This window comes from Anser cygnoides, chromosome 19 (assembly GCF_040182565.1).
Source record: "Anser cygnoides isolate HZ-2024a breed goose chromosome 19, Taihu_goose_T2T_genome, whole genome shotgun sequence".
Taxonomy (NCBI): domain Eukaryota; kingdom Metazoa; phylum Chordata; class Aves; order Anseriformes; family Anatidae; genus Anser; species Anser cygnoides.
In genome coordinates, this window is record NC_089891.1 from 4155435 (window position 1) to 4180003 (window position 24569).

Here is a 24569-nt window from a genome sequence, read left to right on the forward strand (position 1 = left end):
GCTGAGATGGAGTTGTACAGATGTGCCCCAGCTGCTGGGCTGCTTTCTTAGCGCAGGGGCAGGAGCACTGCAGGGTCCTTTGTTCTGGAGACCAAGCTGAGCCAAATTAGAGCATCAGAAGCCAGCTGGTGTTTAGTGCTCCCATGATTTAAATGCCCCCTTGCAGCCTTACAACATACTTTCCTCAGTCTATTCACCACTCGGATCCATGTCCACAGAAACGGACCCAGAGCAAAGCATTGCCGAGTAAAACAGGAAACATCAGGAGATTTCATTGCTGCTTTAAGAAGTACCTGTTCCTCCTCAGGCTTTCTTGTCATGCAACCTGCCTGCTCTGTGCCACCTCGGGTGGCTTTTGGGAACATGCTGACTTCTAAAAACACCCTGGGTGGCTGCGGCAGCGAGGGGAGCGTGGCGGTGCCTTTGAGCCCTGCTCGGGAGGTGTCTGGGGACCCCTTGGCTCCCCGCTTGCTGGTGGGGTCCCAGGCAGGTCCCCAGCTCGGGGGGCTCGCTCTGTCCCTGTTGCTGCCCTTGTGTAAAGCAGGATGGCCATCAAGTGGCTGATGCTGGGACTGGCACAGGAGCTTTTCATCCCAAACTGTTCCAGATGTGAAATTCCAGTCCTGCTCTGCAGTCAGAAGCGTCAGGCTGGCGAAGGGCGCTTCGTCTCTGATCACTGGGTCAATCTGAAATTAATATTGCTGTCCCCACTGTCCCCATTAAGGGTGAGAGTCCTAGCTGAGCATTTTTCTGCTCGGGGCAGCCTTTAATCCTTGAATATGAGGCTGCGCATGGCATCAGGCACAGATGTATTGCAGGGACCGCGATGGGGCTGTGAGGTAGCAGGTGAGCGAAGGGGAGAGCCTGCAGGTGGCTTTGTAGCAGATACCTGCTGCTGAAGAGAAGCTTAGTATTAGAGCAATAATTACTTCAAATTAGTTTTGATGGACAACTTTTGTACTTTCTTTTGTGTCGATAGGACTACTGACTCTGGCTGTATTAGGATTGGCTCCCCATTTGGGGTTCAGAGGCTGTTGTTTCTTCTATTGTTTTTGTTTTCAATAAGTTGTAGGACTTCTGGATTGCAAAGATTAGAAATAATAATTGTTTAGGCTTTTGTTTCTGTATTTGTGCAGTGTTGAGCATAATGTGATTGCGTGCCAGGCCTAGTGGAACTACTCCTGCGACAGAGATTAGTTAGGAAGTTGTACAAGCTTTTTCTGATACCTATAAGCAAGCATCATTCCACTAACTTGCTTTTCATACTTCTTTTGAAAAAGGAGGAAAGAAATTAATCCCTTGCAAGCCTCTTTCTAGAAAAGGAATGAAAAGCATGTGTCCCAGCTGGTTTCATCTGTAAGTGCTTTCACATCTTACCCAGCTCCGTTTTGAAGCCCGTCCACAGTACAAACTGCAGAAAACATCAGGAGCTGCCAGAGTGCCTGGGTGGTGGCAACAAAAGCCTGGGATGAGGGAGAGTGATTCCCTGCCCTGGGAATGGGAATGGGAGGCAGAGCAAGCTCATGGAGAGGAGAGGAAGGGGTAAAGGCAGCTCTGCTCAGGAATGAGCTTTCGAGCATCCGGTTTGGATGCAGCCTGTTGATGTTCCCGCTTTCAAAATTCCCCCAGCACTAAGACGGAAAGTGAATCTGAGGCTGTGTTGTAACTTTATTGTCCTTCTAAATTTATGGCCCTGGGGAAGATCAGAGAAGCCTCCCATAGCAAAGACTTTCCATCTTCTCATCTGTGAAGAAATCTGCTGAAACTGGGCCTCCCCCCCCTCCTCTTTTCTGTGATGCACTGATAACAATTTGAAAGGGAGCGGGTGCAATCGCTTACAACTCTGCATTTGGGTTTCTCATATTTGAACTGAAGAAAGCCTAAAACCTCAGATCTGAATTATTTCAGACTGTCATAGGATAAAGAGACATTGGGCTGGCAGCCAGCCTTTATTGTACACAACTGAAGGGTAAGGAAATGCCTGGTTTTGTTATGGAAGTAGAAAAAACTTGGGGAAGGTCTTGTTCCTGACTTATCTAACCACACAGTTCTTGGAGCTTTTGCAGGGAAGGCTTTTTCAAGTTTTTTTTTTTTTTAAATTATTATTATTATTATTTTTTAAGAGTTTGGGAAAAGACAGGTACCTTCTGTGGTTCAGTCTCATTATCTGTTTAATTTCTTTTCCACTAGATAGATCGTCAGGGAAAATCTGACTCAATTTAAGGACAACCATTGATTCACATCCTAAGTTGGAAGGGACCCACAAAGGACCATGGAGTCCACCTCCTGGCTCCACACAGAACCACTCAAAAACCACCCCCTGTGTCTGAGAGCACTGTCCAAATGCTTCTTGACCTCCAGCAGGCTCAGTGCTATGACCATGTCCCTGGGGAGCCTGTCCCAGTGCCCTACCACCCTCTGGGTGCAGAACCTTTCCCTAACCCCCAGCCTGACCCTCCCCTGTCCCAGCTCCATGCCGTTCCCTCGGCTCCTGTTGCTGTCCCCAGACAGCAGAACTCAGCGCCTGCCCCTTGTGAGGAAATTAAAACGCTAAAGCAAATGAAAGGATTAGTGATTTTGTGTTGGCAAGAAAGTGCTGTGTAAAAATACCATGGTAATCCAAATCGTGCTGCTGCCTTTGGTTTCTGGATTAAAATCTAATCTATTAGCTTGCTATTTAAGAGGAAGTACTTGGACCTGTGCAAATGGGCACCAGCACTATGACGTGTGGAAGCCTTTAGGGAAAGGTGCGGGGGTTGTTTTTTTTGCTTTTTAACCAGGAGTGCATGTCCTGTTGACAGTCGAACCAGGTAAATGCAGTGAGCAGAACTCCTAACCAGGTGCTCTGAAGCCTGTGAGCGGCAGGAGAGGCTCACACAGCAGTGCCCAGCCCCTGGGATGCAGAGGGTGTGGGGCAGCATCTCAGTGCCACCACCCCAGGGTGTGTGACAGTCTCCCCATCTGTATCCTGATGTTTCTGCCCAGACGTTTCCCCTGGTCCTGTGTTTCCTTCCCCAGCTGTCTCTGTTGCTCCAGGCACCCTACCTCTTGGCTCAAGTGCTGTGAGTGTGTGTTTTTGCTTGTTCTCTCCCCACTGCTTCAGGTCTGTAAGCAGTGACAGCAGGGGGAGTGTTCCTGGGACACCCCAAGTTTGTTTTTTGGGGATACAGCTGGTCGGGGGATGCAGCCATGCTCTGGTGCTGCCCATTGCATCCTGCATTGTGTCTGGGGACCGGGGTACGTGAACGCTGCAGACAGCCACAGGCATCCAATGGAGCACTGTGAAAGGGGCAGTATCTGCTCCATATTAGTATTAATGACACCTTTGGGTGCTAATCGTTTCTCAGAAAGGCAGTGCCTCCTCTCAGGGTGATGAATGTTGAGCCAGAGGCTGTGATGTCTGAACCAGGCTGAGCTCCGAAGATGTGGCTTACAGATGGTTCCAATTGAGACAAATTTGCTAATGTCTCAATCTATTTCCTTGCTAGCCCCAGGCACTGTAGACATCCTGATCCTCTGCAAAAGGGTGTGTGGATGAGTAAGGAGATCTGTGTGAGACAGCAGAGTACTCAGGCATGGGGTTCCAGGGGCAGAGGGTGCCCTGCAGCTCTGCCATTGCTCCCACTGCCGTCCTGGTGCCACTCATGCGCTGCCTATGGTCGTGGGACTGTGTGTGGCAGCGGAGCTGTGTGTCCAGTTTGCTCCATCTTAGACTGCTTCCGTGAGAAAAGGGACTGGTGTTAGCAACTCCAACTCCTTGTGAATGCACTTTTTTTTTTTTTTTTTAGATATAAAAACAAGTCAGCCAGTTCAAGTTTGCCCTCTGGGCTTTTCCAGGCTTACGAGACAACCACTAGTGAGCAATGCTTAAAACCAAAATCCTGCGGGTAAGAACACAGTGTTCTCACATGAACACCAGGGTGCTTGGCTGCTAGGAGAGCTGCAGCAAAATGTTAGGTGAAATGCATACGTAGATCTCACAATAGTCTCTCCAGCCCCACTTTTCCCCCACCTATCTACTTAATGTCTTGGTCACTCAGCAGCTTAGCATCCTTTTTCACCATGTAATGAATATATTCATAATAAACCAGGCTTGCAGTGTTATCCCAGCCTCCCTGCATCTGGCCATCTCTTGCTGCTGTGCCAGCAATTAGCCTAACTATAAATTCTGAGATAAAGGTTTTATGGTATGTGTTTGTACAGCACTTCCACTGTAGGGCAGGGGTTCAGAGTTTAACACCATTGCGCTGTAGGAGTATGCAGTGTATTTAGAAAAACATTATAGGAAATACCGATCTGAAACAGAGATGTTACTCTATATATCCTACAGCAGTGGTGGCTGTGACCATGTGTGGCTCTGCTGATGAGAGTTTATTTGCTCGACTTGGCTTTGCAAGAATTTAGGAAGAAAAAAGTTAATGAAGATCACTGCGTTACTTAGCAGACCAGAATGTTGTTATAGGAAACAACTTCAGTAGTGTGAAGGGACCAAGCTTTGCCTCTGGAAAAAGAGCTAGGAGAGCATTTCCCTGTGTTGCTGGTGACTTGTGATGTGACTGCATGGTGTCAGTGGTGCCTGAGTGCCAAACGCATGTTACTCCTCCTCTAGCAGCTTTGTCCTCCTGCCACCTGCCTGGGTGCAAGGCCATTTGTCTGGGCTTTGAAGCCTCTTCTAAAAGCTCAAATGTGGTGTGATGATCCTAAACAAACGTAACGCGTTTTCAAATAATCAGGCAATAACTCGAAGCAGAAAGTTCTTGAAAGATGCAACTTTACTGCACCAGGATGGGTAATTGTGGACTCTAAATGAATGGCATCTGCAGTACTGCTGGCCTCTACCCAAGAAGCCGATGTCCCCTGCAGCAATAGGGGGCAGAAATGGAAGTTGAGAGACGTGTTGGAGACAGAGTTTCAGCAAGGAAAATACTTCAAATAAGGATAAATCTGAAACTCCCTCTGTTCTGAGCAGTGTGTGGCTTCTCCCTCTGCTGTGCTGAGCACTTCATTTTGCACAATGAACTCTTCCCTTTGTTCCTCACTCGTGGGCTCCAGCCTTGGGTGACCACTGCAAGCAGCTCCAGCCATGCAGCTTCTGCCCTGCTCATCTGCCCCAAGCTCTGTGGTTTTCTCCTCTTTCCCATGGCAAATGTGAAGCTCGTAATTCCAATGTCATTACCTCTTCCTGGTTTTCCATAAAAACAAAACCAATTTCCTGAAATGACAGAGAAGTGGCAGCCGATTATCAGATTCAGCAAGTCAAGTTCTTCTGTGTACATTTGCAGATACTATCACATCAACAGTATTTGTTTACTCTCGCTGCTTTATCACATCAAAACATTGTTTTCCTTTCTGCTCGTATTATTTTAAAACAAACTGGAAGAACAAGCTGTATTTATGCTGAGGTAATCACGTTAACGTTCCGGCTAAGCAAAGGAAGGTGCAGCACGAAGGCTGCTGGCACCTCTCCAGCGTGCTCTGTCTGCTTGGAGCAACTCCTGCAGCTGCTCCTTTACTGCAGGGTTTCTGCGGTGTTGCTGGGACCAGTGATCCTCCAGCTTCTTCAGGAGGCGAGGAACAACGAATCTGTTTGAAACTGGCTTTGCTTGATCTCTTTTGGCTTTGTTTTTTCCCCCAACCCTATAGTGATGATGGGAACCCATCAGAAAAAAGAAAGTGATGTCTGTTTTGCAGTGGTTGGGCCTTACAGCTGTTTGTCTTTGGCAAAACTTCATGCATGTGGCAGACCTAGGCCTGGTTGGCAGCACAGGATTTACAAATCTGCCGGCACCAGCAGGGGGTTGTCCTTGGGGGAGCGCCGCAGCGGGGCCCTGCAGAGGAAGGTCCCCAGCAGTGCAAAGCAGGCAGCCGAGAGCCCGGTGGCTGTGACTTGGGGCTTGCTGAGCCAGGGTCTTTAACTCTTTGCAACAAAACCACTCCAGCTTGTGATCCTCAGCTCTAGATTTGTTCTCGGTGACTGTAAAGGGATTATTTCATGATCACCTGAAGGCAGTGGATTGTGCTACTGTGCTCCTCTGCATCCCTTGCTCTGTGGTCTCCAAGTCTTCATGAGTTCATTTACCTTTGCAAGGGGCAGGAAGAGAAGGACTTTGTGCTATTTGTTTCACAGAATGGTGAGGAAAAAGCTGTATTTGTTCCTAAGCAATGTATGAGGCTATGAGTCACAGAGAAGGAAGGCCTTTTGCTTTGAAACTATTTCCTGGATATTTTTTTCCGCTTAGCCTTCTAAAAAAAAAAAATCTTAGATAGTATTTGCAGACAATAATCTGAGCATGAGCATGGAATAGATAACAATCAAACCTGCAGGAAAACCGGATACGGTCTGACATGAAAGCACATATCCTATTTGTGAATGAAGACAAGGGAAACGGGGACTCTGGGGCTCGGGTTCAGTTCCTGATGGAAATGTGTAAGTTGTTAGTGTTCTGCTGTAGTTTTGTGGTGTGAATTTTGGTGGTTTCTGGGACTGAACAAACTTCAGGGTAGGTTAAATGAACTTTGTCTATAGTTTGGATGTTTCACAACTACTTTTAATTATTTCAGGAGATGCTAGACTACACTGGGAGGCCCGCGGAGACTCTAGGGTGCACTGGGAGGCCTCTGGGTGCAGTGAGGTTCCTGGGAGGCCTCATGGGCATCCTAGAGCTACCTGTGGGGCCTGCCTTCTCCTGTTGTGAGTGCCATTTTATGGGAGCCTTAGGTGGAGTGGGTATTGGGTTAGGGTCTTAATTAGGGTTAGGATTTGGAGACAGAGAAAGTGGAGAGTCCTGTTGTGAGTGGGGTTGTGTGAGGGAAGTTGAGGGCTACCAAAAGGCATCCATTGTGAGCACTGTTTCATGGGAGAATTTTGCGAGGTAGGTGTTGGGTCATAATTGGGGTTAAGGTTTGGAGGGGGAGAAAGTGCAATCTTGGGCGATACTGAACTGTGAGCTGCCTGAAGTCGCTCATTTGCCATGTTTTCTCTGAAACTTAAATCTCTTCTGTACAGAACAGTTGGCAAGGCTTTGACTAAAAAATGCTAGCAAGAGTGACAGCAACAAGGAAAATATGTGGTGAGTGAGTGAGTGTCCTGACGGATCTGAGCTGTAGTTTGCCAGCGTCTGACTGCCTTATGGAAGAAAAATATCTCTGCAGATTGAAAGGTTTCAGAAAGGTGAAAGCCACTGTCACAGGATGTTGTGTGAGTCCTCAGAGGGCTGTAGTTATGGCAAACGGAAGAAGTGAAAAAAAAAGTGTGTCCTCAGCAAGAGTCAGGCTTTGGTGTGAAAAGGTCAATTGAGAACATCAGGATAAATAGATCTAAGCCACTTTCTTGTTGGGCACGAAAGAAAAGCTGTGCTCAAACGAGGAAGCCTTTGGTTGCAATAAATGAAGTGTTCCTTCATGTAGCTGTTAATTTTACTTGAGAGGCTAGGGTCTCTCATGAGCCACTGAGCTGTTGCAGTGTGCCTCCCATGCACATGGGAAGAACTAAAGCCTCTCGTGTGTTCTGGTCTCAGTCAGATGGTGGCTCCTCACAGGTTCACCCTTGCTTTTTCTATTCTTCTCCGTGATCCTTTTTGTGCCGTGCCAATGGGATCTGGAGATGGCACCCGGAGCAGGACAGGCTCCTGCAGAGCAAAGGGGTCCTGTGGGAGTTCCAGTGCCCAGCATCAGCCCTGGTCTGTGTCCTCCTCCTCTTCTGTTTGTGTACCAGAAAGGCATCCATCAGCAAGTGGTGGCTTAGTGTCCCTTGCTGGGAAAAGAAAAGCTGTCGGATGGGTCATTTTGGGGTGAGTTAGCTATAACATTTTGCCTGGAGCTAATGCTTGAGTGAATGAAGGGGCGATTCACCTGGTGTTTGCTGGGGGGGAGGAAAAAGCTCATCTTACAGTGAAACAACTGCCTTGTGCAGCTTCTACACTTCTGCTCAGCCTGAAGTAGGTTGTGCTCTCCACTGTTTCATGCTCTGACAGGTCATGTCAATAAAAATACTGTTTAAATATTTCCTCTGAATGCTTAAAACAAATTTAAAAACGGCAATCTGTTTGCCAGATCAACTTTTCAAATAAAACACGTATCCTTAATGCAGGTCCTGCATGTGATACTTCAGCCAGATTTAATTAGTTACAATCAAGTCATGAAGAATGAAATTCTTCTTCACTGAACGCATTCCATTTTAACTGCAGAGACTCCCACTTTATCCATGTTATGCACAAACCCAAACTTCTCCGTTGTTTAAATGTTTCCTTTTATAGTGGTGAAGTTGGGCTTGGATGTGCTTCCCCGTTGTGGTAGCTGTGTTTTCACTGGGTCACGTGTGCACTAATGCTTGGGAGCCTGGGCTAAAAACAGAAAGTAAAAATGCCTGTTTCAGGATGCCTTTCTCTTGGTTAACCACGGCAGAGGGTGAACTTCAAGGAGATAATGTTGTGTGGGGATTTTTCGCTGCCTCTGAGTGCAAGACTTTCTTGACAGATGGTGTAAACCAGCCACTATCAACTAGGAAATGAACCTTACTCATTGCTTGCTTCCTTGTAAACAATGTCCTTATGTTATAGGCATTAAACAAATCAGAGTAGTTTCCCTGACATCGGCACAAGAATCTTGTTTAAAAGTAGATGTAAAGATTAACCTTTCATGGGAGTAAATATCATCTGCCAAAGCTGCTGATGTGAGACGTCCTCAGCCAGTGGTCTTGAAACAGGATGGGAGAAGCAGAAATCTTAGACCTTAAAAACTGCTGTTTATGTGATGCTTTCAATAGTTTTACCTTCAAGTTGATGGTTAAAGGGGGATTGGATTCCCCTTGCTGGGTGGCAGATTGCATTATAGAAGCTCCCTGAGGTCCGTCTGGGGAGCAGCATCTGGCCACACAGCACGTTACCTGGGGACCCACCTCACTTTGGCTCTTCTCTGGTGTGCCCTGTCCAAGAGGCACAGGTGGCCGCAGAGTGGCCTCACAGCCTGCCTGGCATGTGTGGGTAGTCGTGAGCCTTGTAGTACTGTTTGAGTAAGCAGCTGTGCTGGTTCACGCTGGGGGGTGACCTGCTGGTGGCAGCTCCACGAGAACTGTGAGTTATAAGGGATCCCACACTGAATGGGACTGTGGTAACTAGCTTGGTTACTTCAGTGGGACCTCAGCTGGAGCACGGTGTCCTGTTTCATGAGTTTGTTCAAGGAAGATCTCCATGTTCCAAGTTATGCTGGAGCATGGTGTCCTGTTTCATGAGTTTGTTCAAGGAAGATCTCCATATTCCAAGTTATTAAGTCATGGCCTTGCTCTAGAGACAGCTCTGTTGGCACAGTTGCATCGCTTATGAAACAAGGGCAATCTTTTGCTGGGATTCCCATCTTTTAGCCTGATGGTACAGAGATCTGCTCTGATGCTTCAGAAACAGTGTTGGCATCTACACAGCTGTTACGAGGTCCTTTTCCATCATGAGCTCATATGTCTCCACAGCTGGAAGGGAGACCCCAACACCAGCTTTGTCATGGTAGGAGAGCTGAGGGGGTGTGTGGCACAGAGCACACCCCAGAGGGAAAACCTGGTGCAAAAGGAGTTTCTTCTTGGATTTTCTGCCTGGCCTGGAATGATGGGTCTGAGCTGCCATGAGCCTTCTTGCAGACAGTAACTGTATTGGAGAGGACGTGCGAGTGCCTTGTAGTGTCAGAGGAGGCAGTATGGTGCCCTCCACCTGCCTGCCCGGGCTGGTGAATGCAACAGCCATCAAGGGGCTTGGGTTGCTGCAGGATGGACGGCTCCTATCTTCTCAGTGAACGGTAAAGTGCTAAATACCCAAACTAGTGATTAAACAACCCTTTTAGAGAGAAAAGAAGTTAAAATTCTCCAGATCTCTGGTACCAGTGCATTCTATTCAGAAGGGGAAGCAGAAAAGGCCCACTTGTGTCAAAGGTTGCCTGTGTGTATTTGTTAAATCTGTGTCTATTTATCCTCTGGAATGTGTATGTGGAGAGGGAGATGTTAGCTGGTTCTCCCTTACTTGAGGGAAGCAGTGATCGGGGAAACATGGGAACTCCTTGGGTCGCTGGACTCCAGCACAATACCAGAGGTCAAGGAAGTAGCCCAAAATCCCCTGTCTTATGTTCCAGGGCTGAAGTAACTTCCTCCGAGAGCGAAATCCACATCACATATATCCAATTCTTATAAACGGCCAAATGAGTAGCAATGGTCAGATGTGGAGCATGAGTCATACAAGGAAAAACAAGGGCTCAGAGACAACAGGCAGAGTGCTGTGGCTGTTTCCTTTGCTTTGTTATTTGAGGAGTGCTGCCAGCTATCACACGGAGACATAGATTGATCCCTATCTATTGGCAAAGGTTTTACTTGCAACATTTGTAACCTTTGTGTTTCTCTTATTCCCTGGGCCATACCTAGGTTTAAGCTTTTCAGAAGGCACACGGGATGAGGCACCCTGAGATGCAGAGGATTATGTTAGTAAGGTCATTGCCTTTTAAGTATTCAGTTGCCTTCTGTAGTTTAGAGCAAATATACAGTTGTTTTTATTTGCATGAGTGGTATTGTTATGCAATTCTTCCATTTTAGGCTTGATGAAAAATGTCCAAAGATGCAGAATCTGCTTTTTATCAATGCAAACACAAACAAGACTGCCTGGTGTCAGAAGGTGGCTGGGTAGGTTACAAAATCCTTGTCCAGCATGCAGACGTTTTACAGCAAGCTGTGGCACTCCGTAGCCATCTCAGGGGTGACTTTCTCGGGCAGAGGATGCTCTGTGCCCCCTCTGAAGCCGAGAGGTGCTTGTGCTTTTGCAGAGGGTAGACCAGACCACGGAAAGGGGAGGTTGCTCCAGGTCATGCTGCGTGTCCACCTGGGAGTTGGAGTTATTTGGTGGTCTCGGCTTTTAAGCTTGCAGGCTTGTCATGTGGCATACGTTTGCTTATTGGCAGTGTATTCGTGTTTTGAACTTGTGCGTTTTCCAGGCTGCCAGCCCCCCCACCCTCTGATAAATGTTCCCAAGGGAATGCATTACTGTTGTCTGTTCGGGCTGAGAACAAAAACCGAGACCTACGGCCAGGGCTTGGATCAGAGTGGAGTTGTGGCTGCACTTCTGTCCTCCCAGTCATGCTTTTCATCTCCTGTAAAATTAACTGGGGATTTTCACAGTGGTATAAAGCAGATTTTGCTCTGCTCAAGCATTTCCCCTCACAGAAGGGAAATCATCGTCTGCTGCTCCAGCCAGTGCTGTGCTTGGCAGGGCAGGATGCCACACTGACAAGCCGTGTTTTTAGCCAGGTGAATGAAACCTCGTGTGCTGAGGCGGGAAAGGATTGCACTGCTATTTTTCTTGGACCTGCAAACCTGGAGAAACCTTGTCTCCTACGGATACCGTGTGATGTGTTTAAAAGAAAATATAAACTCTGAAGTTGGGCTATCAATCAGCCCATGCTGGAGGTGCTTTCAGTTGTGGTCCAAAATGTGTGATAGGAGAATGAAAAATGCTCCCTTCGCTGCTTGTGTGTGCCGTCACCATGTCAGCAGTCCTTAGGAGCCATAGTACCTCAAGGCAGGAATATACTTGTATTTAGATCTCTCTTCATGTTAGTTAGCTGGGACTCAATGTAATTCTGGCTGTAACTCCCAGATCCACTGTGCCTTGCGCTGGCAGTGCCCCCAGTCTGCACAGACAGAATTGACAGCGATGGCTGCGTTACGTGGGCCAGCTAGGGAGGCTCTGATCTGGGATATCTGCATTGAGACTTACAGGGAATTCCCCTGGGCTGTCCTGCCAGGGCCTGCACACAGCCGTGTCGCTGTGCTGCAGCCACACTGTGCTTTGCTAAGCTTTATCTACCTGTCATAGTGCCAAAAGCAACGTCAAAGAAAAGGACTTGGAAAAGCAAACACTAGGTCAAGTATTGCCAGAAGGTCAAGAGCTGTGATTCTTCCCCTCAATTTAGTGTTGGTGTGGCTGTACCTGGAGTGCTGTGTCCAGTCCTGGGACCCCAGAACAAGGCAGACTGGGCATACTGGAGAGAGTCCAACAGAAGGGTGCCAGGATGCTGAAGGGCCTGGAGCAGCTCTGCTGCGAGGAGAGGCAGGGATGGCTGGGGCAGCTCATCGATGGGGGATCTCATCGATGTCTATGAATACCTGAGGAGAGGGTGCAGAGAAGACAGAGCCAGGCTCTTTTTGGTGGTGCCCAGGGACAGGACGAGAGGCACTGGGTGCCACCTGGAGCACAGGGGCTCCCTCACAACACCAGAACGCTCCTGTGCTGCTGGGCAGGTGCTGGAGCCCTGGCACAGGCTGCCCCGAGAGGTGCTGAGTGCTCCTCCTTGGGGATCTCCCAACGCCGCCTGCACATGGTGCTGGGTGGCCCTGCTGGGGCAGGGCTTGGGCCAGGTGGACCCAGAGGTCCCTGCCAACCTCAACCGTTCTGTGAAGCCCCAGATTTGCTGATATCCATGGTAATCCCCTGCTGGCATCCGCTGCACTAATCCCGGGGTGGAGACTGGATGCTAAGCCTGCAGCAAAGAATGCTAAATAGGTTTTAATTCAGATTGGCTTAACGCTTTTATTCAGTTGTCTACCCAATCAGCCTGCTTTTCCTCACTTCTGCTAATGAGTACAAACACAAACATGCTGTATAATCAAGTAGTGCCATGTAGTGGATGCTTGGGTACACAAGCTCTCCCTTCCAGAGCAGCACGTATCACATCCAGCTGTGGGGCAGTTGTAAAGCAAATGGAGCAACACTGAAACTTTGCCGGTACGTTTCCGAATGCAATTGATAGGTGAAGGGGGGTGCAGCCAGCTGCCAACATTCCTCAGCGGTGACTTTTCACAGAACTGCTCCAGTAAAACCTATTTGTTTTTTTTTGTTGTTTGTTTGTTTTAATAGGTTACAAGACACAGCAGAGCAAGATTAATTTTTTCTCTTGGCAAACAAAGAAAGAGAGGGCACATGGAAGTCATACAGCCGCAAGCAAGAGCAAGGCTGGGTGCAGAGATGAGCTCCATGAGCCGAAGGTGGGCAGTGAGCAGCCCCCAGGTGCAGGTGCTCTCAGCCGCTCTGTGCGGTTCTGATACCCGTGTCCTGATGTGATGCTGCTGCGGGATGGGGACAGAGCGCTGTCGGTTCCACCTCTGCTGTCTGGTCTCGGGCTGTGAGCTTTTGGGACTTCCAGCTCAAGGATGAGGTACTGGGGCTGGGGTACGCACATTTGGCTGATGCACTGGTTGGGGCGGGCAGGCTGTCTGTCTGTGAGTCTGTCTGTGAGTCTGTCTGTGCAAAGAGACGGGACAGCTCTCCTGGGAGCTGCGTGTGTAAATCCTGGCAGGTTTGGTGGCTGTAGGGTGAATCTGGAAGTAAGTGGTGCTGGTTTTAAAGAGCACTAAAAAAATAAAGTAGAAAAGTTTGGTGCAATGCATCTAGGGTTTTTCGAGAGGATGGTGGCCTGGACTAAAGCTAACAGTAGGGGAAAAAAGAAACTAGGTGTAAGAAGGTACTGAAGAGAGATGTTAATTCAACCTTGTGCATGAGATTATACCATGGGTCTTAGCCAGGGCCAGCATGCCTGCCAAAGAAAAGAGAGGAATTGTTGTTTTATTTTAATTTAGAGGAAATAACTCTAATTCAATGTTCTGAGCCTGGAACGTGTGTGTAACAATAGACAAATCACCAAGTGTTTGAAGTGCTTTTCTAATAGAGTAGTTGTAGCCCTGAACTGGGACTGTAAAAGCAAACTAAATTATCCATAGATGCTCCGAAAGGGCAGCAGTTGTTTTGCAGCACTGTGATTAAACTGAAGCCTGATCGTGTATGTGTGATAGCTGCTTAAAAAATACCCGAAGCTAGCTTTCCAAGAAGCATGCCTTATTCCCAGAGTACAACTTGTAAACACAATTGCCTTGTTCAGACCTTCTGGTTTATGGGTCAGGTGACGGAAAGAGGCACAAGGTGCACACAAACATGTCACAGCTTTCTGTCCTGGGCTAAAAGTGGACTGTGGACCGGGAGGAGACATCACTCCCTGGCGTGCAGAGCTCGTGTCAGTGCCAAGCTGAGGCTGCCATGGGCGCCCCTGCACCACACGGGGGTGGTGAGTGTGGAGTAATTGCCTAAAGTAACTAGGAAAATTACACGAGACAGCAAAAACTCTGCGCATAATACCTGCTCAACACAGGGTTAAATTCACAGGAATCAATGATGTGGAAAAAGAATGCCCCAATGCAAAAATTTCCCTCTGGCTGGTAGAGGAACAAAAATTAACCAGGGCAGGAGTATTAGTAGGTGCTGCATATACTAATATTTTAGGATTTGACATACTACATGGGCAAACGTAGAAACTCCCAGATGGTACTGTGTGGAGCTTGGTGACACATCAAAGGGATTCAGGCATAGTGAAACTGAGTCTGTTACAAGCATCCATGACCTTACACCCCTCTAAAATCACTCATGTTCGGAAATATCTGTTGCCAGCAGCAGCACTTATGGGGATTGACGGGGTGGTAACATAATCAGAACAAAGAGGCATTATTAAAAGGACTCATTCACCTTATAGTTCACCAGTATGGCTGGTAAAGAAACCAAACAGGCAATGGCGTTTTACGGGGGATTACAGACAGTTAACTGCTAACACCACACTGTTGCCTTCTGCAGTTCCAAACATGGCAGAGATAGTGAAAGCCTTCTGTGCGTCTACCGCTACAATCACCCCAAAGGTTTGTTATAAACCAGAAGAACATCCTACAGGATTTTACACTGGACAACCTGTGCTAGTGAAAATGCCTCACATTGGAACAGTAGCAATGGTACTAACTAGTCCCAAATATCCCTACGCGTGGGAAGTCAAAGATTGTTATTTCACCCTCTTTCTAACCCTGCAGGCTGAATACAACCGAGCATATTTTATTTCCTTTTTTAATTTCCTTTGGTTAGCGTGGTTACATGGACGTTCTCTGAAATTCTCTGAAACAATCTTGGCACAAGTTATGGGATGCAACTGGGTTATTTGGAACAGGATTAGGTATACTAAATAACATTGATGCTGATGTCCTAATGAGTAGAATAACTGCTACTACGGATGACGTAAGGAAATTGGAAAGACCGATAAAATCATTCTTATTGGCCTTAGGAGCAAGTCAATGGCTTCTATCAGACATTTTACCCTATGGGGAACAAACTGAAGAAAATGATCATCAATTAATTTTAAATGCATGAGAACCTATGGTGATTCTATAGTCATAGATAATACTACAGAAGATACCAGTAATCACTCTAATGTTTGTTTGTAATTTTACCAAAATTCGAGGATGTGATTTAGTTGCTCAGCTTCTGTCACCTCTTATCAACTTATTACATCCATGGCTTCATGATCTGCCGCCTACTCCTATTGGAATGAACCTTACCTTGGTGAAGAAATTACTGTGACATGAAGACTTGAAGCGGCTGATGAAACAAGTTCGAGAAAATGGACAAAAGACTCTGCTGTCCATCATGGTGTAGAAGAAATACATCGGGTGATGGAAAGAGTAAAGAAAGATGATAAACACTGTTGGTGGGATAGTTTGGATGGTCGCCAGCTGCCACAGGAATCTTCAGCAAGGTGCTTCACCCTGTTGTTTTGTTAATACTCACTCTATTGTACTTTATGCTAACAATTAGTTTGTATGTTAAAATCCGGATTATAATGAAACGTTCAGTATCCCTACACAATATACATAGACTCGATAATCCTCATCCCGAGAATGTATAATGAATCCATGGTTCCATACACACCTTAACGTGACAGTGAGGGACCAGGAAAGGTCCTTGCATGTGCCAAAAGCTATTGTCAGGTCAGGGGTTATGGCTCTGTGGAGCTACACAGGCAGAGAGGGGAAGGAGTGGGGTCAAACACCCTGTAGGTCTCTGGCCTGTTGTAACCTTATAATGCACTGGTCGGTAACTAAAATGAATGTTTATAGTTTTTGCCCCTCCCTTCCCCCCCAAAACCAAACTGAGATAGAAAGAAAGAAATGGGTATTATCCACATCCCTAAACCTGTGCTCATAGGCTTTGAAGTCTTCCTCCCCTCGTTCTCCTGATGCCAGCAGCAGCACCTTTTACCATAAAGGGCTCGTTTTATTGGCAAGTCACATTGCATCTTATCATCATTAAGCAAGAAGTAAAGATCAAAACAAAAACCATAATCAAACAAACCTGCTAGTGAAATAGGAGAACAGACAGGTCTGAAAGCTCTCCTTATCAGCAGTGGGGCTTTCCCCCCTAACAGCTCCTGATAAGGAAAGAAATGGGCAGTTGCAGCAGGATGCAGCAAACAGGGCAGAAACGTGCTGTATTGGCATGGGGATGATGCTCTGGCACAGTTGCTAGCCCCCAAATCTTGCTCTTTCCGGTGAGGAAAGCCATCTGAACAGTAGTAGCTGAATTGCTGTTCTCCACAGAAAGGTACATGGTGAAGCTTTGAAGTGCTGGAAGTGGTGCTTTCTAAGCAGCTATAAAGCGGAGCAGTTCAGTGGTTTTGCTTGGATCTGCTTCCTGACAATGGAGGGATGTCCATGAAAGCAAAAAGAGCAGTTCCCTGGGGGAAAAACAACAGGGGAGAGAGATACACAGATTTTGTCTTGTTTCCTAAACACCTGGAGTCCCTAGGGGAAGGATGCCCGCAGCTCTCCCCCTTAGGTGCCCGCTGGTGGGTGCAGGCACCTCTCCTGCTGTGCATGAGGCTCCGCGAGCACCAGTGCGTTGGAGCAGCAGCTGCCTGGGGGCAAAGCAGAGCTCTTGCCTTCGTGCCGTGATGCCAAAGGGAAATGAGGGAAGTGGGTTGATGTGGCACACAGAAACCAGAAGGCCGGTACGATCATTAACAAGAAGGTTGTGTTGGCCATGTGTCAGGAACTTAAAACCCAGAGTTCTCTTCGTAGTTAAAGGAGACGCGAGGAGGACCATCAGGGAATGGCGCCTTGTTTATTTACTTAGACATGAGTTTCCTTGCTGTGCCGTTGAGCTGCTTGCAGACTCTTGGCTGTGGTTTTCTGGCGCTGCATTTGAAAGCTCTGAAACCTCTTATCTGGAAGTAGCAGTTGGTGCCTGTAGCCACCACAGAGAGCTTTGTCCCACGGAAAGGAAGACCTTGTCGGTGGCGTTTTATCAACCAGGCTTAATACTACAAATCCTTCCTCAGAGATTGCCTTTATTTCTCTTTTCAGTTTTGATTTCACAGTTGTTACAGGTGTGCTTCAAAGGGGCAAGCCTGAATTTCAGTAATCACCCAACAATATCCTTAGTCCTATAGCCAGGCAGACGAGATTGGAGCAGTGTCTGTGCCCTGCTCCAGGGACCCTAATATTCCTTCCTTCTTCATTTTCTTCTTTTTAGTCTGTGAAAAGCTGTGCTTTTCGGTGCGTGTAAAAATCTGTACTGAAGGAAAAGTAACTCATGCATTTTGGCTGATGGTCTCAGAAATTTGATTTCTCAGGAGACGAGATTTCCTGATGTCCTACTGTAGAAAGATAGGTAGCAGCTTAGCCCTAGTAGCTACAATTAATGGAACCTTAGGCCATGGGAACTTACTTTTAACCTTTTGGTTTTAAGCAGAGAAACTGTAACCCAGCCCCAGTTGAAACTAGAATACAAGGGAGTAGGAACAAAACTTTTACTTAAAAGTTTCCTAATCCTGAGATAAGAGGAAAAGACAAGTCACATATGCAAAGAATTGCCTGGAGACAGAAGGAGACCAGCCAGGAGAAGATGAAGCCCCAGGCCCAGAAATGCAGCTGGACAACATAGATGGTGTGCACCAGGGATGTGGAGGAGGGAGGACTGTAAACTGGAAGGCTATCGGAAAATCAGGGTTGCTCCTTGGAGGCACCTAGCTTGAGCTGTAGCTGTAACTTAACTCAGCTGTAACTTAACTCTGTAGAAGACTTTTTGCTGGCTTATTAACATTGAGGAAACCTAGACTCAAACCCTCTTATGGTGATTGGCTTGCATAATTTCCATAACACCTACTTAGCAATGGAAAAAAATGAAGGGTTAGGGTCACCATTTTGTTTTTTTCAGGGAGAAATCAAAGTAACCATGAACCAAACCCTGGATTTTAATTGCAGTTTCTTTTCTGTAGTCCTTGGTCTCTACAGTTAAAGGGAAATTTTAATAGCTAGTTTTGATATTAAGCAGTAATAATTGTGCTAAATTCTTTCAGTTTCCTTTTAAAGAACACTTTGGATTTTGTTTTAATTTATTGACTGGCTGTGGCCAAACTGTTTTATCTACAATGTTGGCTGTGAGTGTGCTTATAACACTTGAAACATCTTAGATCTGAGCTCCCTTTCTTTTCTGATATCTGAGATGCTTTTGGATATTACTTGTGCTATGTGTCTTTGATCAAAACCTCCCTTGGTGTTTGGTGCACGGTGTCTGTCTTGAAAACCCAACAAACTGTGTCTAGGTTAAAGGTTCACAGTTGCAGATGTGGTTCCTGTTTGGCACCGTCTGGGAACTTGGTGCTCTTCTAGAAAACAATCTGCCTTTTGGAGGAAGCTCAGCTGTGCATGTGACAGGGCCTTTAGACACTGATGTAAACTCTGGAGTTGACAGCATTCATTTCTTCCAACAGATGAGGTCACACTTCATCTGGGAATTTTCCAAATGCTGCTCTAAGCCAGTACAGACAAGGTTCAGCTCTGGAGAGCTGCTTTTTTCAGACTTTTTCTCTCCCCAGATATGACAACATCACTGTTTCAACCCGATTCAGCCAATGTCTGCAGCTCTACACAGACTGACAGTGAAATAAAGCAGAAACACAAGCAGTGTGAGAGCATGGTGTATGTGGTGTATAGGTAGAGCCACTTTTATGCAGGCTTCAAAATAATTCTCCCATCACTTCCCTTAAACAAAATGCCAGTTGTAACAGAAACTGCCTGATGCTAGGGAAGGCAAAAATCACAGTTGCGTCATTCTGCAGTGGATCTGAATGCTGTAGAAGGTATGACCAGGTCTGTAGAAAATGTGAACATTTCCCAGGCTGCCACCAGCCGCTGCAGTTTCCCTAGGGCTTTTGGTAGAGGGGACCTTTTGCAGGTGGGTGACGGTGATTTGGCTGCTTCTCTGCATGGCTCTGTGTGTGCTGGCCTTGGTGCGAGCTGCTGGCAGTGGTGGATGCTCAGCATGCCATGAAATGGCCCAGCCTGGCAAGCAAACACTGGCTTGGTCCTCGCTCCCTCATGATGTTCAAGGTTGCTTTGATTTGTGCCTTTTATCAGCTTTCAGATATTAGGTAATTTTGCTGTAGAAAGTTCAACAGTACTAAGATGAAGCAGGACACAGAGGGAAAGGTGGGGAATCTGTGTTTCCAGAGGAGGCTCAGCAGCTGGCTACAGTGGTGGTGTACTCATCACACGCTCCAGAAAGAGCCCCCTCAGCCATCTGGCTGTTGTGCAGCACCCACTCTGCCCTGCTGACTCCTCCAGCTCCCTGCGGTGTCCTGGAGCAGGAGGCATTGCACCATTTCTGGCTTTGTTCACAGCACTTTGGTACAAAAATCACAAATCTGGTGAAAACCCCGTGTCCTGTCAGGGGGGTCCTGGTGAAAAGCAGGTTGGCCATGAGGCAGCAATGTATCCTCGTGGCCAAGTGGGCCGATGGCATCCTGGGGTGCATTTAAAAGAGCGTGGCCAGCAGGCTGATGGAGGTGATCCTTCCCCTCTGCTCTGCCTTGGTGAGGCTACCTCTGGAATACTGTGTCCAGCTGTGGGCTCCTCAGTTAAAAAAGGATCTTCTAGAGAGAGTCCAAAGGAGGGCCGCAAAGATGTTTAAGGGCCTGCAGCATCTCTAGCATGAGGAGGGGCTGAGAGACCTGGGTCTGATCAGCATGGGGAAGACTGAGATGTGTGATCTGATCAATGTTTATAAAGATCTAAAGTGCAGGAGGCAAATGGATGGGGCCAGGCTCTTTTCAATGTCATGCAGTGATAGGACAAGGGGCAATGGCCAAAAACTGGAACACAGGAAGTTCCACACAAACACGCATAAGAAATTCATTACCGTGAGGGTCACAGAGCGCTGACACAGGCTCCCAGAAAGGTGGTGAATTCTCCTTCTCTGTAGATATTCAGGATCTGCCTGGATGCTTTCCTGCTCAACCTACTGTAGGGAACCTGCTTTTAGCAGGAGGGTTGGACTTGATGATCTCCAGAGGTCCCTTCTAACCCCTACGATTCTGTGATCCTGTGCTTGGCTGGTGTGCAGCTTTCTGGCATTGCCGCCAGCCCTGGCTAGCTGGGAGCTAGTGAGGCTGCAACTCTGTTACTGACCATAGCCTTGACATCAGGGAAGTCAAGGATCAAAATTACTGCTGTAATCTCTGTGAGGCTTCCCCGTCCACGGAATTAAAAGGAAATCTCTCCTCCCTTTTGCCCTTGTTCCATCTTCTCTACTTCAAGGGCAGCACCTTTGGGGTAGAGCTTGTCTCACGGGGTGTTTGACCAAGGGGCTCTCATTTTCTGCCAAGCCCTCCAAGCACTGATGTTGCATAAACACTGAATGATATTGCAGGTGTGAGATGCTGAATTGGAGAGTGAATTGGTGATATATAAACCTCAGGGAACTGCATTCGGTGAATTCTTACTCGGTTGTCTACCTGGTGAAGAATCAACTGTGATATTTCTTTCTCAAAGCAGTGGACTCCTGTGAGGGATGAATTCTGGCCTTTTAAGAAAATTTTAAATATATATGGAGACTTTAAAACCTAACAGCTGTTTGAACCTCATGATGTGGTTCTTATGCTGACCTACAAAAGCTCTTTCTGCTAGCAGTATTTTGAGTAGTTGCATGGGTTTCTGTTGCAGTAAGTCACCACTGCCAAGAGATATTTGTGGCTGCTGTTTTTCATTGTAATATCTCTTACACTTCTCCTGAACAAAATTTATTGTGTACGCTAAATTTTGTAAGGCAGTGTCACCAGAAAAAGCTTTTTTTTTTCCTTGTGTTCACAGCAGATATGTCGAAGCCTGGATGGGTGAATTACTTTAGCAATAACAATCACTTTTATGATACTACGTAGATTGTCATAAACAATTATGGTTCTCGTTTTATATTTCAGCCGTAAATGACTTCGTGAGCTATTTTCCTGATGTGTCAGGTTAGCAGGCCAGCCTATTGCACATATGAAAGAGGAAGTTTTGTCAGAAAGTAAGATTTGGAAAGCAAAACCTGTGGCAAAACACACTGGGATCAATGACGTAATGATACAGTGACTGTCAATGGACAGGTCTGGGATAGATCCCTGGTCTTTATTATTACCCTCCCAACTTCCCAGAACATAGAATCATAGAATCATTCAGGTTGGAAAACACCTCTAAGATCATCTAGTCAAACCTTTAACCTAATAATGAAATAAGATATGTAAACAAACATCACATGAAAAAAGATATGTTAAAAAAGCAGATAGAAAGTTCTCTTATGGGACAAAGAACAGAAGCCCTAAACACTACTTGTAGTCATGCCTTAGAGAAAGTCTAGCTTTCTCTGTATTCATAGTATTTTATTTTCATCTCCTGTCCACTTCTGACATTGAGTTCCTGGGTAAGGTTCTGGCCAAGGTTAATGGGGTCAGGGTGGATCAAAGAAAGCAGAAAGTTGCTTGGCCATAGGAGAAGGTTCAAGGTGGAGGATTTCTGGAAGTCAAAATAAAGCCTGATTCAATAGTAGAGTTTCTAGTATCACTGCTGTATACATAAGGACCCTAATGGTGGTGACAGCAGTAAAGCAGAATACAAATGTCTGTCCCTCACCCATTGGCTTGGTTGCCTGCATGTTGGTTGGACTTTGAGGACAAAACTGTGGCAGGGATTGAAAATTTTGCCTTAAGTGGAAATTGGTGCATATGCAGGAGTAGGCTGATGTTCAGCTCTTACTTTGTACTCCATGGTTTTATATATGTTTTAGCAGATTAATGTCACGTTACAACCTTATTTGCAGAAGATCTTGCATTGCTAACATAAGGCATGGCAGCCCACAGAAAACCATTCATTTCTAAAGCATCTTTCTGCGTAAATAAAAGGAGGAGAATTTCATTACTGAGGACAGACATTAAAATATTTTTCCTGTTTATCAGGTACTGAATTTATAGTTAAAGGTTGCAGTGCTAGCCTACATCTGTAAGAGGCTGAGTGGCAGGATGGACATTATCAAAATAAACAGTTGTCAGAGCAGTTCTTGGATACTGAAGTTCTTTGCCTGTTCCTGGAATTATAGTATAGGCAACGTATGTTTTCCCTAGATTCTGTTTTGTGCTTGTAGAAGGTATTATCAATGGTTTGTCCTTCACAGAATCACAGAATGGCCAAGTTTGGAAGGGACCTCGGAAGATCATCTAGTCCAACCCTCCTCCCCCCCCCCCCCGAGCAAGATCACCTAGAGCACCTTGCGCAGGATGGCGTCCAGGTGGGTTTTGAATATCTCCAGGGAAGGAGACTCCACAACCTCTCTGGGCAACCTGTTCCAGTGCTTTGTCACCCTCATGGTAAAGAAATGCCTTGTCATATTCAGCTGGAACCTCCTGTGCTTCAGTTTTTGCCCGTTGCCTCTCATCCTCTCACTGGGCACAACTGAAAAGAGACCGGCTCCATCCTCTTGACATCCTCCCCTCAGATATTACACACATTGATGAGGTCTCTCGTCAGTCTTTTCTTTTCCAGTCTTCTCTTTTTTCTTTAACTTCAAAAGTAACTTATTTTCTGTGAGAAAAAAAAAAATAATGATGTGGGGCAAAAGAAAAGTAAATTTTTGAGTCAGTTTCTCAGAATATTGATATATTTTGGACTGACAGCGTGCACTGGAACTTGAGTCATAAACTATTTGAACTAGCTGGTTTCACAGGAAGAGTTTGGTCCTGCCAGCACTTCCCCACACCACTCAGTCATCCAGAAGAACAGAACAATCGACCGCTGTATTGCTTGGCTGTAACTTGCTCCCTTGTGCTGCTATTTGCAGCTGTCACACTTAGGAGCTGGCAAAAATGGGAGGTTTGGAAATAACCATGATGTTTATGTTAAAAATAAAAAATAAAGTCTTGTCCAGCAAGGAAAAGGGTTTGTTCACCCTGAGTGCCTCTCAGTAGAGATGCTCAGGACTGCTTGTTGGAGCAGCAGAAGGAATGAGCTCCGAAGTGCTCTCTGCACTGCACTGGCCAGTGCACACTTCCAGGGAGAGTCCGTGAGGTTGTATCTGAGACAGGCACCAGGGTGCAACAGTGCACATGGCTGAAAACTCATTCTTGGTGGGAAATGTGAGGGGATTCATCTCAGACGTAGGGGGTGGCAGTGTGCTTTTCCAGCCCTTGTTTTTTCTGTCACTTGAGACCACTTGCAACCAGGAAACAGGATCAGACGGTGATGTAGCAGAGAAAAGGGGTCAGGGCAGGATTCACGGGGGCCATAAGGGCCCTCATCTCCTAATGGAGGAGCTGTATGCTGCAGTACGTGGGACCGAGGCCATGTGTGTCAAAAGCAGCAGCTCGGACTTGGGCCAGCTCTACTTGTTTGCGTTGGGTTTGTGTGACAATGGCTTGGTAGCAGGGGCGGCCTCTGTAAGCAGAGCCCAGCAGCTGCCCTGTGTCAGATCAGCGCCAGCTGATCAGAGCTCCAGACAGCTCTAAAAGGGACCCGCTGCTGGCCAGGGCCAAGCCAGTGAGCAGTGTTAGCTCTGTGAGAGCAGATTTACGGAAGGGGGACAAAACCTGCTGCATAGCAGCTGGGAGAGGAGTGAGAAGCAGCCCTGCAGCCCCCGGGGTCAGTGCAGCAGGATGCAGGAGGTGCTCCAGGCACGCAGCAGCAGTTCCCCTGCAGCTTGTGGAGAGGCCCCTGGTGGAGCAGGCTGTCCCCCTGCACCCATGGGTCCCACACGGAGCAGATCTCCACGCTGCAGCCCGTGGAGGAGCCCCCGGTGGAGCAGGTGGCTGTGGCCTGGAGGAGGCTGCGGCCCATGGAGAGCCCCCGCAGGAGCAGGCCCCGGGCCGGAGCTGCAGCCCGTGGAGAGGAGCCCACGCAGGAGCAGGGGGTCTGGGGGGAGCTGCTGCCCGTGGGGGACCTATGCTGGAGCAGTTTGCTCCTGGGGAATGGACCCTGTGGTATGGAGCCATACGGCCCATATGGGAGCAGTCCTTGAAGAGCTGCTGCCTGTGGGCAGCCCCCGCAGGATCAGTTTGGGAAGGACGGCATCCCGTGGGAGGGACCCCACGTGGAGCAGGGGCAGAGGGAGGATGAAGGAGCGGCAGTGAGAAAACATTATGGACTGACCGCAGCCCCCATTCCCCGTTCCCCTGTGCCATTCAGCGTGAGGAGGGAGAAGAGAGTGGACCAGGCAAAGGTGTAGTTTTTGTTTGCTTTTAGATTCTCGCTGCTCTTATCTGTTAGTAATAAGCATAGGGAGATTAATGTAACTTATTGCTGTGTCTGTTTTGCCCATGACGATAATTGTTGAGTGATATTCCTGTCCTTATCTCAAAGGCTCCCCCGAGCCCTCCCCCGCTGGGGAGGGAGAGTGAGAGTGCAATCAGGTGGAGTTCAGCTCCCCAGCAGGGTA

The 24569-nt window shown here is 47.2% G+C and overlaps 1 protein-coding gene across 5 annotated transcripts in view; it reads left to right on the forward strand.

Moving 5' to 3' along the window:
- LOC106047089 (uncharacterized) overlaps positions 1-24569 on the forward strand; it is a 140345-nt gene that overhangs the window by 101266 nt on the left and 14510 nt on the right. The window contains exons 1-2 of one of the 5 annotated variants that reach the window (XM_066980054.1): positions 6952-7070; positions 12882-13009. The exons of the other annotated variants lie outside the window; for them this stretch is intronic. Coding sequence (XP_066836155.1) covers positions 7034-7070; positions 12882-13009 — 165 coding nt within the window. The 5' untranslated portion in view covers positions 6952-7033. Of the gene's footprint in view, positions 1-6951; positions 7071-12881; positions 13010-24569 lie in introns of those variants that run through there. 5 annotated transcript variants of the gene reach the window in all.